At 35.7% G+C, this 13,587-nt stretch overlaps 1 protein-coding gene across 1 annotated transcript; it reads left to right on the top strand.

The window, feature by feature from the left end:
- The first annotated feature begins 5,860 nt into the window (after positions 1-5,860).
- LOC110148822 (olfactory receptor 2T8-like) lies at positions 5,861-6,799 on the top strand. The gene has a single exon (XM_020911031.2). It carries the CDS (start codon positions 5,861-5,863, stop codon positions 6,797-6,799), a length of 939 nt encoding a protein of 312 aa, XP_020766690.2.
- Positions 6,800-13,587: the final 6,788 nt, after the last annotated feature.

Genomic DNA, 13,587 nt, shown 5'->3' on the forward strand with positions numbered 1-13,587 from the left:
TCTTCATCCATATTAGAGTTAAAAATTATATAGCTGCCCAGTAAAAATTGAGAATGTCTGAGAACATATTCCTCTATTCCTCTCACTGTCTTTTCCCTTTGGGGAATGCTTACTACTATATTCAGGACCTTGATTCACCAAATATGTTGGGTATTTGGGTGACATGTATTTCACAGGTCATCAGATATAAGAACATTTCTGGACCTGTGGGTAACTGCTCAATATCCATGACTGAATGAGATTTTTACTTGTTTCCTTTGGAAAGTGAATGAACTGGTTTTGTGAGGAAATTAATGGAACAAGACATTTGTTAATAAGAAAGGAGAAATGATTGATTAGTGATGTTTATTAGTAATCTTGTTTCCCACTTCTGGGATACAGGTCATATTGTACTTTGTCTATATCCCATGAATTGCCAAGTGTGTCTCTTTAACCCTAGGAGAGGAGAGGGAAACAGAAGAGTAGAATTTATTTCCCTTACTTCCTATCTGCTCAGGTGTAACTTCTTGACTCTGCACTGTAGCCATATATCAGCACCTATTAGGTGCCCTTTTCAAAGAAGTCTGTCATTGTGAAGTCTGGAAAGTATTTAATTTCTACATACCTCCTGGAGAACAGTTGAGCAAAACATCTTTTTCTTACTAAAATGAGGGTCTGTTACAAACTTTCTAATTTCTCTAAATTATATTCAAATATTTATAATCTTAAATTACTCTAAATTTTGACCCCAAGATTCACAGTCATCTCAGTTTCATGATGAAATTCTGAGAGGTATGTCCATTTTTCCCTCTTATATAAGCATACCTGATCTTCATATTCATGCCCCTGGGAACCAACAGAATATTTGATATATATTGCCCAATGTCTATTTCCCATCTGATAGTGGCAGCACTGTCAACAACTGTGCTTCTAGAGCATTGCTCTGACAAATCCATGACCAATATGAAACAATATTCAAAACAGAAAATATGTATTTTATTGAAAATGATTATTACTCTCTTGCCAAATGTCTTACTTGAAACCTGATATACTACCTGTCCGGGTTGTACTACTGTTACTTAGCTAGGAATCTGAGGTTTAACAAAGGAAATAATATAGTTTTGCAAAGGAAATAATATGAAAGTGAACACTGTTCAGTCATGTCCAACTCTTTGTGACTCTATGGACTGTAGTCTGCCAGATTTCTCTGTCCTTGGAATTCTCCAGGCAAGAATACTGGAGTGGGTTGCCATGCCCTCCTCCAGGTGATCTTCCTAACCCAGGGATGGAACCCAGGTCTGAGTCACCAGGAGAGTCCAAGAACACTGGATAGCCTATTTGTTCTCCAGGGGATCTTCCAGACCCAGGAATCGAACCAGGATCTCCTGCATTGAAGGCGAATTCTTTACCAGTTGAGCTACCAGGGAAGCACAAAGAAATAGTATAGCTTGACCTTAAAGGTAAGGTTTTATTCAGGAGGTCAGTTATGTTCTAAATCAGTGCAAGATTGGACACTGATAAGATTCAACATCCAAAGGTAGAGTTAGAATGAAAATCTAGGTCATGCTGCCTTCCTAAAAGAAGCAAAACAACAATTATTACTGCTCACCTGGATTAATCAATTTGCAATATCTTATATATATATATATATATATATATATATATTTTACAGAGGCAGCTTTTCCCACTAACTATTCCATGAGAAAGATACACACACACACACACACACATATATATATATGTATATTTTCATTTGTGGAAGGTGATCCTTATATTTACTCTTAGACAACACAAAGTTACAGGGGTGGTAAAAATGAAGAAAAGTATACTTTCCCTGGGCTTTTAAAATGGAAAGTAAACCAATAATAAAATTATAAAAATTATCCCAGATAGAATCAAATTGCAAATTGCTTGACACAAAAATGTAATCTTCTATAATTGTTTTTGCTATTACAATGCATGTATTGCATAGACACAAGCATACAAATACAAAATTATATATAGTTATGTTGCTGCTAAGTCGCTCCAGTCGTGTCCGACCCTGTACGGCCCCATAGACGGCAGCCCACCAGGCTCCTCCTTGCCTGGGATTCTCCAGGCAAGAACACTGGAGTGGGTTGCCATTTCCTTCTCCAATGCATGAAAGTGAAAAGTGAAAGTGAAGTCGCTCAGTCATCTCCGACTCTCTGCAACCCCATGGACTGCAGCACACCAGGCCCCTCCGTCCACGGGATTTTCCAGGCAAGAGTACTGGAGTGGGGTGCCATGGCCTTCTCCGATAGTTATGTTACATAGATACAAATTAAACAAAACTTACAATATGCCATTATTTTATCAAATTAAGTTCAAAAAGAAAAGTAGCTGAATTCTACCATAGGCTTTATCAATTTAACTACTGAGTTTGACGAAATCTTGTCTTTCAATAACACACTCTTTAAATTTTCCTCCTTATTAAAGTTTAAACAAGTAATGCTAGAATCAGATTAGTCCCTTCAATGTATTTTTAAATAGACATCTCTTTCCAGGTTTATTTGCATTTTAGCTTTCTTTGGGTAAATAATTCTTCCTTGTTTTAATGAACCATAACATTATGAAAGCATGTAAGAAAAGTACTGGGGACTTCTAAAATCCTTGAAAATTAAATATCTTTGATATCCAAGAGTCATACTTTTGCAGCTCTGACATATTAATAGGATAGTAAATTTAGAACTGGGCTTCCTAGATGGCGCTAGTGGTAAAGAACCCACTTGCCAATGCAGGAGAAGTGAGAGAGGAGGGTTTGATCCCTGGGTCAGGAAGATCCCTTGGAGAAGAGAATGACAACCCACTCCAGTATTCTTGCCTGGAGAATACCATGGACAGAGGAACCTGGCGAGCTACAGTGCATAATGTCACGAAGAGTCGGATATGACTGATGCAACTTAGCACACAAATTTAGAATAAGATAGCAATAGACCACACCCATTATTAGGCCACTGCAGACACTGTGATGAGCATGTTTGATGTTGCAAGACTAGAAAAGCCTTCCTCCACTCAAAGAGGAACAATAGGAGGATGCCAGTCAGAGAGGATGCAGATGCAGACTTTTGGAGTTTGTTATTTTTATCTTGTGTGAGTAAGTAATACTAATCTCTAAATATTTCTTAGGTTTGCTTATTAAATTTGAACTCCAGAAAGTCCACAGTTAACTTACTTTCTCTATATAGTTTTACAAATAAAATCCATTTGATTATGTACTCTACGATCTGAAGAACTAAAACATATGTTAGCTGGCATAATCATTAGGTTAAAGTACTTGTAATAACCTGGAAGTTCATCAAATAAATGATTTGGCTGTTATCATTTTAGTTTTTACACATTAGATTGATTAAGTCTCTGTTTTCTTGGGGGAAATTTGTAATTTTAATGCTGAGTGAAGAAAACAAGGATTATAAAAATACACAAATAAAAATTATAGACAGTTTTAAATATTCTATGATAGCTCTATGAGAAAACAAGAGAGGCTCTATTTGTGCCTTCTGGTAGCTTTGCAAAAGAGATGAGTTTGTGATTTACAGTAAAAATATCACAACTTTACAGCACTACAAATGAAAGACTATATAGTCAGAATGAAAGGCAGAACATCTTTAGCTTTCTGAAACCGTAGTTCCAAAGAAAAAATATTTATTTTTACAGTATTACATTTTCCTATTCCTACACTGGTTTAGAGGTAAGCTTTTATTGTCTACATAATGTCTTTGTAAATATTTTATTTGCAAGATGAATTATTACTCATTTAAAAATTTCACCACACTTTGTATCCATAGCCAATTTTAGAAAGTATCCCTCAAAATTATCTTTTCATAGGTTTGCAAACATTTTAAATAGTGGCAAATAGATTCACTATTTGAACTGAAATTCACTATTTGAAATTATCACATATTTGTAATATGAAAAGATAGAAATTTCAATGAACCAAATAATAAAACACTATCACATTTTAGGAAATATAATTCCCTACTACTCATTTAATTGTCACATATAGTAGACCTTTCCATTAGATAATCTAAACACAGTTATCATGCTGACTAGTCATTTATATTTGTGATGGCTGTTGTTTGTATATACTTATCTCACTCAAAATTAAAACTTAGTCATAGCATTTATGTCCATTGAAAAATTGAGTTAGTTATATCATAATAGATAAAATACTTAATACAAGTGGAAACATCATAATAAGAAAATGTATGGTATAAGCAAAAAGTTTAGTTAAAAATTAATATTTTGTGCTTATACATGTATCTATAAAAATTAAAAATAATTACTATGAATTAATAAAAAGTCACATTAAGTCAATAATTAAACCTGGAGTGAAAGCCATACAAATGTCCATAAGTGAAATGAATTAATAAGTAGAATGTAGTATGTACATATGAAGAAATATTGTTTACCTTAAAATAGAAGGAAATTCTGACTCATTACAGTATGGATCAACTTTGAGGGCATTATAATAAATGAAGTAAACTAATCAAAAACAACATAAAAGTAAATGCTGCATGATTTCATTTGTCTAATGTTCCTAGAGTAGTCACTTTTATAGTGATAGAAAGTAGAATAGTGATTTCCAAGGGCTGAGCAGAAGGGGTATGGAGTATTATTACTTAATTGGTAATAGTTTCAGTTGGAGATGATGAAGAGTCTGGAGATTAATATTCACGATGCAGTCACAACTGTATGAAAATACTTAATTCCACTGTATTGATAGTAAACTTAAATTAAGAAACTCGCCAAACATCCTATAGTTACTGAGTTACCTATTGACTCTTAAACAAGGTTAAACTTCTGAAGGTTTAAACAGGGTCAACCTTCCAACAAAATTGTAATGAAAATAATGGAAAATAAGAAGGATTTGAGTCAAAGAAATACATTAAGAAGGTTTGAGGTATTTCAGAAGAGTGACACTGAGGGCTATAGTTGGAAATGCATATAGCTATTAGTGGTTCAGACTGATTATTCAACACAAAGATAGTGTGCAGATCATGAAGTTTTAGAAAATATGAAATGCATTTGACAATGGGGGTTTCCATGATATCTTACTTTAAATCAACCAACTAAACCTTCCAGTAGAATCTGGTAAGTGATAATGGTAAGATGATGATCAAGCAATGGAATTAAAAATTGAGTGAGCCTTTTGCAATGCTTTTTTCCTTCTTGGTTGACTAGTATGAGATGGATGTAAAAAAGTGTGGGTAAAGAGAATGACCATGGAAGAAGAGGACTCCTTCTGTCAGGTCACTTCATCAAATCACAACATATCATTGAAACTGAATTAGCCTCCTTACTTCTGCAGTAAGGTTATATTTATTTAACTAGCTACAACAGCTTTGGCTGCAGGATATTAGAGATGAAAATGCTTTTGAGGAGTTAGATCCTCATAAAACTGAAGGAGAAATTAATTCATCTCTGTGTTTGAGTGAAGAAGTAAGAAGATTTTTTTTTCTTTATCCAATAAAAGTTGTGTTTCTGTGAATTTTCAGGGAAAACTTCTCTTTACACAAAATGTCCTTTCCAGTTATGAAGGTTTAAGCAGATTTATGGGATTACATTGTGGGGAGGGGGTACTACTAAGAAGATAATTATTGTTTTCAATTTATAGCTTGACAAAGTTAAAGTAAATGCACTAACGATTCCAAATTAAGTTGTTTCCATCTACAGACTCAATTTTTCTACTTCCTGTGCATAAGAGTATGTCATCTTATTTTGAGAGTAAAAATAACTTCCAAGATTAATTGATGTCAAGAAAAATTATTGGATTTTAGTGTCTTTCAATAAAGGTTGTTATGTCATGCATGTGTAATCCTTATGCATTTCTCCATTTACAGTATCACTCTTGTTTGAAATCATGGAAAACTGGAATATCACTGCAGATTTCATTCTCCTAGGTCTCTTTAACCACACTGGAGCCCACCAATTTCTCTTTGTGTTGGTTCTGATAGTTGCTTTCACGTCTCTAGTGGGCAATGCCCTCATGCTTCTCCTGATTCTCCTGGACTCCCGACTCCACAGGCCCATGTACTTCCTACTGAGCCAACTCTCCCTCATGGACCTGATGCTGATTTTCACTGTTGCACCCAAAATGGCTGTTGACTATTTGACTGGCAGGAAGTTCATCTCCCCCACTGGCTGTGGGTTCCAGATCTTCTTCTTCCTCACTTTTGGAGGGGGTGAGTGCTTCCTCTTGGCAGCTATGTCCTATGACCGCTATGTTGCTGTCTGTCATCCGCTGAGATACCCAGTCCTCATGAGTTGGAAATTATGCCTTAGTATGATTTTGGGGTCTTGGTTCCTTGGCGCAGCTGATGGGCTCATGCAGGCTGCTGCTACCCTGAACTTCTCATTTTGCAGTGCCCGAGAGATTGATCATTTCTTTTGTGAGACTCCCACTCTTGTGCGTTTATCTTGTGCTGACACTTCTGTCTTTGAGTATGTCATGTACATCTGCTGTGTGTTAATGCTCCTGATCCCCATTTCCCTCATCTTGGTTTCCTATAGTCTTATCCTTGCTGCCATCCTCCAGATGTGTTCTAATGAAGCTCGAAAGAAGGCTTTTGCTACTTGCTCCTCACATATCTCTGTGGTAGGACTCTTTTTCGGAGCTGCTATTTTTACCTACATAAGACCCAAATCCTACAGGTCAGCTAACCATGATAAGTTTGTGTCAGCATTTTATACTATCTTCACCCCTGTGCTAAACCCCCTCATCTATAGTCTGAGGAACAGTGAGGTCAAGGGAGCTCTGAGAAAGTGTATGGACCTGTGTACTGCCTTAAGTCTTGATTAACATTAGATTTATTTGCCCTAAAGTTCAAGATTGTACAGTGTGTTTGTAAAATTTCCTTGAGAGAGTATATACTCATTATATCTCTGAAGGAAAGTTACAGGGCTCAAAATAGCCTGGAGTTAAAACTCCCCTCCAGGTCCTGATCACCATTCTATGCAAAACAAAGAACTCTTTCAAGGGAAGGAAAAAACGGACTTTAAGGTTAATTACGCCCAGCTCCAAGCTGGTCAAGCCTCTGGTCAATCTCCCAAATTCCTTGCCCCAGCCATTTAAGAGATAACTACTCTGAACAACCTTGGAGAAGAACAGGCCTCCTTAAGACAGTAACTTTTCACATACATGAGTATAAACACTTACTCTTTTCTTAGAAAAGTGCAGCAGCTTGCTAATCTGACTGCTGCCCCTTCTCACCTCATTAAAGGTGATCTGTTCCTGTAAAGTGTCAGTATCATCCTTTTTCTGAACCTTGCCTTCTCTAACTCCCTTACCTTACAATTTCCGTGTGTCATTTCTGTTTTACTTTAGAAGTCATATGGACTTATATACTTTGGGATCATTTGCTAAGCTATGGTCAATAAATCAGACTATTAATTATTAAAACCCTGTTAATCACAAATACTTATTAAAATGCTTCTACACCCCATTTCACAATAAATATTTGTTCAAAGAATGAACAAAGTTTTCAAGCAATGTTGAAATTTGTTGCTTTTTTAAAAAAAATTGATATAACTTATAACACTAGAGTACTCACAGATATTGGCTTCCCTTAAGCCAATTTCCATAGTACATGAACTTAAAACTTACATCCAGTATCAAGAGACAAAATCTTTGGGTTTCCCTGGTGGCTCAGATGGTAAAGAATCCACTTGCAACACAGATATCAAGGTTTGTACATAGAGTACCAAGAGACAAAACTTTTACAAAATCAAAAATGTCCCTCATGTCCTTTTTCAGTGAAATCACTCAACCCAGTGACAAATACTCTTCTGATTTGTATCTCTATCTGTTATTTTAGCATGTACTTGAATTTTATATCAACAAAACTGCACAGTATGTATTTTTCTTGTCTTTAATATCTTTATTTCAAATTAAAAGTTTTTAAAGATTCCTACACAAATTTACACTATCTGTAGTTTGTTTCTATCATTGCTAAGTAGTACTTTGTTATTGGTATGAATCACCATTTATTTATGCATTATTTTCTTCATAGACATCAGTGCTATTTTCAGTCTGGAGCTGTTATGATTAAGCTCCTATTAATCTCTCTATCTCTTTTTTTTTTTTTTTGGTCTGTGATCATATGTTTTACTTTTTTGGTAGAAGTATGAATAAATTTTTAATAATCTGTTTTCAGTGTGGATATTGGATTTTAAACTCCTGCTAGCAGAACACACAAGTAGCAGTTGCTCCAAGTTGTTGATATTACTGTTTCTTTTTATTTTGTCTGTCTTATTTAATGTATTCATTTGGTCTAATTAGTATTTTCCTAATGTGTAATGATGCTGCAGACTTTTGAATTAGCTTATTTACTATTTGTATGTCTTTCTTTTTGAAAGATTCATCCAGTCTTTGAAAAAAAGAAAAAAAAAAAAGTGCTTCTAAATCAAACACAAACTGGTGGTTTACTGAGAGATAACAAATGATGTTTATAGGAATATTTGGAATTTTTAAATAAATTACTTGTTACTTGTTATATAAGTATACACTTTCTGACATCACTATTTCCACTTAATTCATGATGATTTTCTATTTTCATAGAACTGGGTATGCATAGAATGAGTCTATTCCACCTCCATTGGGCTTGAAGCTGTAACTTTGTTTCCTCTCTCTCTCTCTCTCCCCCCACCTCCCTCTGGCTAATTACCTGGAGTGTGGAAACCCACTGAACTCATTCTCCTGCTTGGGCTTTTAAGACCCCCTGGAGAAGGCACCCTGTGCCTTAGTGAGCGGTACAAGTCCTGTTCTAGGGTTTTATTGGTTCTCTGCATAAACCAGGGAGTATTAGCTTCTTTCTCTCCTTCACTTTCTTATCATCAACTCTGGTCCACCAGGTTTCAGTCTTTTAAAGGACTGCAACAGGATAGAAGGAGATCCAATGAGCAGACAAAATGTTCATGTTCAAATTTTTGTCTTGCCTTAAAGTAGGATACTTATTTTATCAGTATATTCCTTATTTCTCCTGCTGAGTACATACCCACAATTAGTTTTAGCAAAGAAATTTGGAAAAATTAGAGGCCAAGATTGAGGACAGGAGGAGAAGGGGACAATGAAGGATGAGATGGTTGGATGGCATCACCGACTCAATGGACATGAGTTTGGGTAGACTCCAGGAATTGGTGATGCACAGTGAGGCCTAGCATGCTGCAGTTCATGGGAAGCAGAGTCGGACACGACTGAGCGCCTGAATTGAACTAAACTGATGAAATTTGGAAACATTAGAGGCCATTGAATTTTCAAAGAAAATAGTTACAAACATACATTTGTTTATACAGTTATGTATTTACAAATATGTACACATAACTCAGGCTTACCAGGTGGTGCTAGTGGTGAAGAAACCACCTGCCAATGCAGGAGACATAAGCGATGCTGATTCAATCCCTGTGTTGGGAAGATCACCTGGAGGAGGGCATGCCAACCCACTCAAGTATTCTTGTCTGGAGAATGCCCATGAACAGAGAAGCCTGTCAGCTACAGTCTATAGGGTCACAAAGAGTCAGACATTTTTGAAGGAACTTAGCATGTATGCACACATAACTCTCCAAAGATAAAGAAATTAAATATTAATATAAAGTTAACTGTAAGACAATAATTTTAAATAACTTGTTTAGAATCCAATTTAGAAATGTAAATGTTTTATTTTGCCATTTTTGCTTGATATGGGTCCCAGCTTTCACAACTTTTTCTTTTGTTACAAAGTATTTTTGTTCAAATTGTTTCCTTTATGTCATGTGAATTAAACAGAAATATCATTTAAAGAAGACTATATCAAGGAGCATGGGACATAAACAGCTGTTCAGGTTCCTGGAGTATTTTGGAAGTGACATCGAGAGATTTAGAAGAAATACTAAACCTGCATTTAGCTTAAAACTGAATACCATGTTTCAAAGTCTTTAATAAAATTCAACCATTATTCAAATATTTTAAACTGTTCTCCTAAACAGGGCCATACTCTGATCAAAGGATAATTTCACTAAGTATTTTATTTCAATAGTCCACTTAAGGTACATTAAGTTGATTAATCACAGCTTCACTGTGATAGAGTTAGCAATTTAAATCAGAATGCCATACTGAATGAAGTAAGTCAGACAGAGAAGGAGAAATATCATATGACATCCCTTATATGTTGAATCTAAAGAGAAATGATACAAATGAACTTAATTATAAAATAGAAAGATATTCACAGACTTAAAGAATGAACTTATTGTCAGGGGAAGCATGGGGAGCAGGGATAGGGAGTTAGGGATGTAAATACTGCTATATTTAAAATGGATTTTCAACATTGACCTACTGTATAGCACATGGAACTCTGCTCAATGCTATATGGCAGCCTGGATGGCAGGGGATTCTGGAGGAGAATGGATCCACATACATGTACGGCTGAGTCCCTTCACTCTTCACTTGAAATTATCACAATATTGTTAGTGGGCTGTGTGTGTGCTTAGTCAGTCAGTCAGGTTCGACTCTTTGCAATCCCATGGGCTGTAGTCTCCTCTGTCTATGGAATTTTAAAGGCAAGAATACTGGAGTGGGTTGCCATTTCCTACTCCAGGGGATCTTCCCAACCCAGGGATAGAACCCACATCTCTTGTGTCTCCTGCATCAGTATGCAATTACTTTACCACTGCATCACCTACCCCAATAGAAAATAAAAAGTTTACATGAAAAATAGCAATAATAATAATAAACATATAAGGTCCTTAATTCATGAATAACCTTGTGACTGCATTTTGCTTAACATTTCACTTTGTTTCTTAATTATTATCATAATTATGAGAAAGGTTTAACATTACCTCTATTTTTAAAAAATGGAGACATATTTATTGAGACATATATATATATATATATATATATATATATATATGCTCAAGAAGGATCAGTTTTAAAAAATAAGACTGAAAACACACTTTCTGCCCCTCATATGTTTCACATATGAACACATGTGAAATAGCCATCCTTGCCCTTCATTAAAAACAAGATATTGTCAAATGGAGTCTGTGCTAAGTTTGTGGGTGCTATTAAAGTTTGTGGTTAAAGTTTGTGGTAAAGTAGTTAAAGTTTGCAGAGATACACTACTTTAGAATGTGAGTGCTAAGACAAAAATTTCAGGACTTGATACTCTGGATCATCTGTATGACCTTCAGAATGTTGCTTAACATCTGTAGAATCCATGCAGATTTTTGTTGATTAAATAATAATTAACTGTAAAATGCTAACAAATATAAGATACTTAAAATGCTATCTGACATTTATAAATGCTCAGTTAGAGTTGGCAGCCAAAATAATTATATGTAAAATAAGTACATTAGCTAAATATTTTTGCTATGTTCACTTACATATTCCGTTTATTTGGTGATCATTTAACTGAGTCATGAATCTATTGAATTTTAAAATAAGCAGAATCACTTTGGTGAAGTAAGTCGATCTTTTTAATGTACCCCCCCCACCCCGTTTGTAATTGGCAGTCTGTAGAATAATCAAGTTCATCTACTGATGCCCAAACACCCAGGAGCCTCAATGTAACAGCAAGTGAATTCCACCAAGTTGCCTGCCCTGGAGCTTCTATCTAGTGTAAGGAACAGGTCATACACAGAAACCTTAACAGGCAGAGTAGTTACAAACCTTAAAGAGTAGAAATACAATATACAAAGAAATGATGGAATGATGGGAAAGGATTCCAGAGAAGGCAATTTCCCCCTCCTTCATCAAAGGTTTATATCACTTTGTGCAATTAACACTGAAATAGACTATCCCTTCAACCCTTTCACATAAACTCTTCTGCAGCACCAAGAGGAAAACCTGGTATATCTCAGTGTCCATACCTTTCTCCACACAAAATATTTCATCATGCTTTTTTTTTATTTTTAAACTTCTTTCTTTGACTGTTCCATGGGGACGTTTTCCCATGTCACTTTATCAAAGGGTGGTTGTTTTCTTTCCCAGAAGCCAGACAGCAGGACTTCAAGAGGTAGGTGCCCTCTCAGTTTCTTATTGCTCCTCTCAAGACATTTATTCCCCATGTCCCTGTTAACCCTCAGCTACATCAAAGGAAGTGCCTGGATTGAGGCATCACCCATGTCTTTCAAACAGTCTGTAAGAAGTAAGAAGTAATATTGAAGTAGACACCTGAATGGTATAAGCAAAGGCCTATTGAAGAGAGTGTTGCTTGTAGCCTGTGAGGCACCAGTTGGGCTAGTGTGTTAGATAGGAAAAAAACTCAACAAAAAGGTCCTTTTCTGGGTAGTGAGAAATGAGTAAAATGAAATGGAGTGAGATATGGGCCTTGGGAAGACTTCAGAGCCCAGGTTAAAAAGGAGTGGATAGGTCATGTTCAACATGCAGAGAGTATAATTAAGCATAAATGGAGACACTCTAGAACAGATATGACATCCTGACATAGTTGTAGAGGACCGAGCAAGAAAGAGAAGGAGAGAAGACAGTTCAAAAAATATCAAGGAAGTCTGTGCACATGAAAGACCAAACATAAAATCTTAGTGGAAGACCATAAAGCCCCTGGCAATGATGGAGAAGACTGTTAATGTGGAAGAGAGAGGAGGATATAGGCAAAGATATAAAAAAAATAACAACCCAAGAAACACAATATTAAATAAGTGCAAATACTTCAGTTTCATAAAATTGGAACTAAAGGTAAGGAGATCTTATTTTATGTTTATTTATTTATTTAGTTTAATGTACCCAGTAGAAATTCACATTCTTAAATCTGTGTGCTGGGAAAACTAATGAACTAGGGCAAAAAGTGCATTTATGTGGGGAGTAGTGGGAGGCACAAGACTACTCAAATTATCGATACAATATTATAACACTTTCAGATTCTATCCCATAAAGCAAAGTATTAGGCATTTTGGATAAAACATACTAGAATTATACTAGTCTGTTACCTATAAAAATTGATGATCTAGTAGGAATGTTGAAGATAGAAAATGATTACCACAGAACAACCTACTCCCTTTTTCCTTCTCAAATAAATTTTTGAACATTTTAGTGAGTTATTTCATTCTAATATACTTAGTTGTCAAGATCAATAGGATATTTTATGGTGTCTTACAATTTTCTGTTCCTGAACCCTCGAGCTTTGTTTCCTGTATAACTCTTCCAGGAAGGATGCACAACCAAGTATCATCACATACAGATTCAAACTAGTAGGATGAAGGAACAAGAATGGTGTGTGCCTCTGCACACAGTCCCAACACACTTCTGTTGTCTAAATTTATTTAATTGAGCACACTCCACTGGCTTCAAGTAGATTTGAGAAGCCCGTGATATTATTCAGGTGTTGCAGAGCTCATACAGGTCTACTAAATTTAAAGAGTAGAATCAGTGCCTTAGAGCCTCCATGGACGCATATAGCATACAACCATGAGAAAGAATAACCAGTGAGAAAAGCATTTGCATAGAATCGGTAGGAGATTGTGATTTGCAAATGGAAGAGAAGAGACAGAAAGACAAGTTAGAATGATTTTCTGATTTCTGGATGGGGCAGTTATATGCAATGGGATCATTCATTGTTTAAGGGAACTTGGGCAGTTCAGCATTGTACATGATGAATTTGA

Source organism: Odocoileus virginianus, chromosome 3, assembly GCF_023699985.2.
Source record: "Odocoileus virginianus isolate 20LAN1187 ecotype Illinois chromosome 3, Ovbor_1.2, whole genome shotgun sequence".
NCBI classification, from domain to species: Eukaryota; Metazoa; Chordata; class Mammalia; order Artiodactyla; family Cervidae; genus Odocoileus; species Odocoileus virginianus.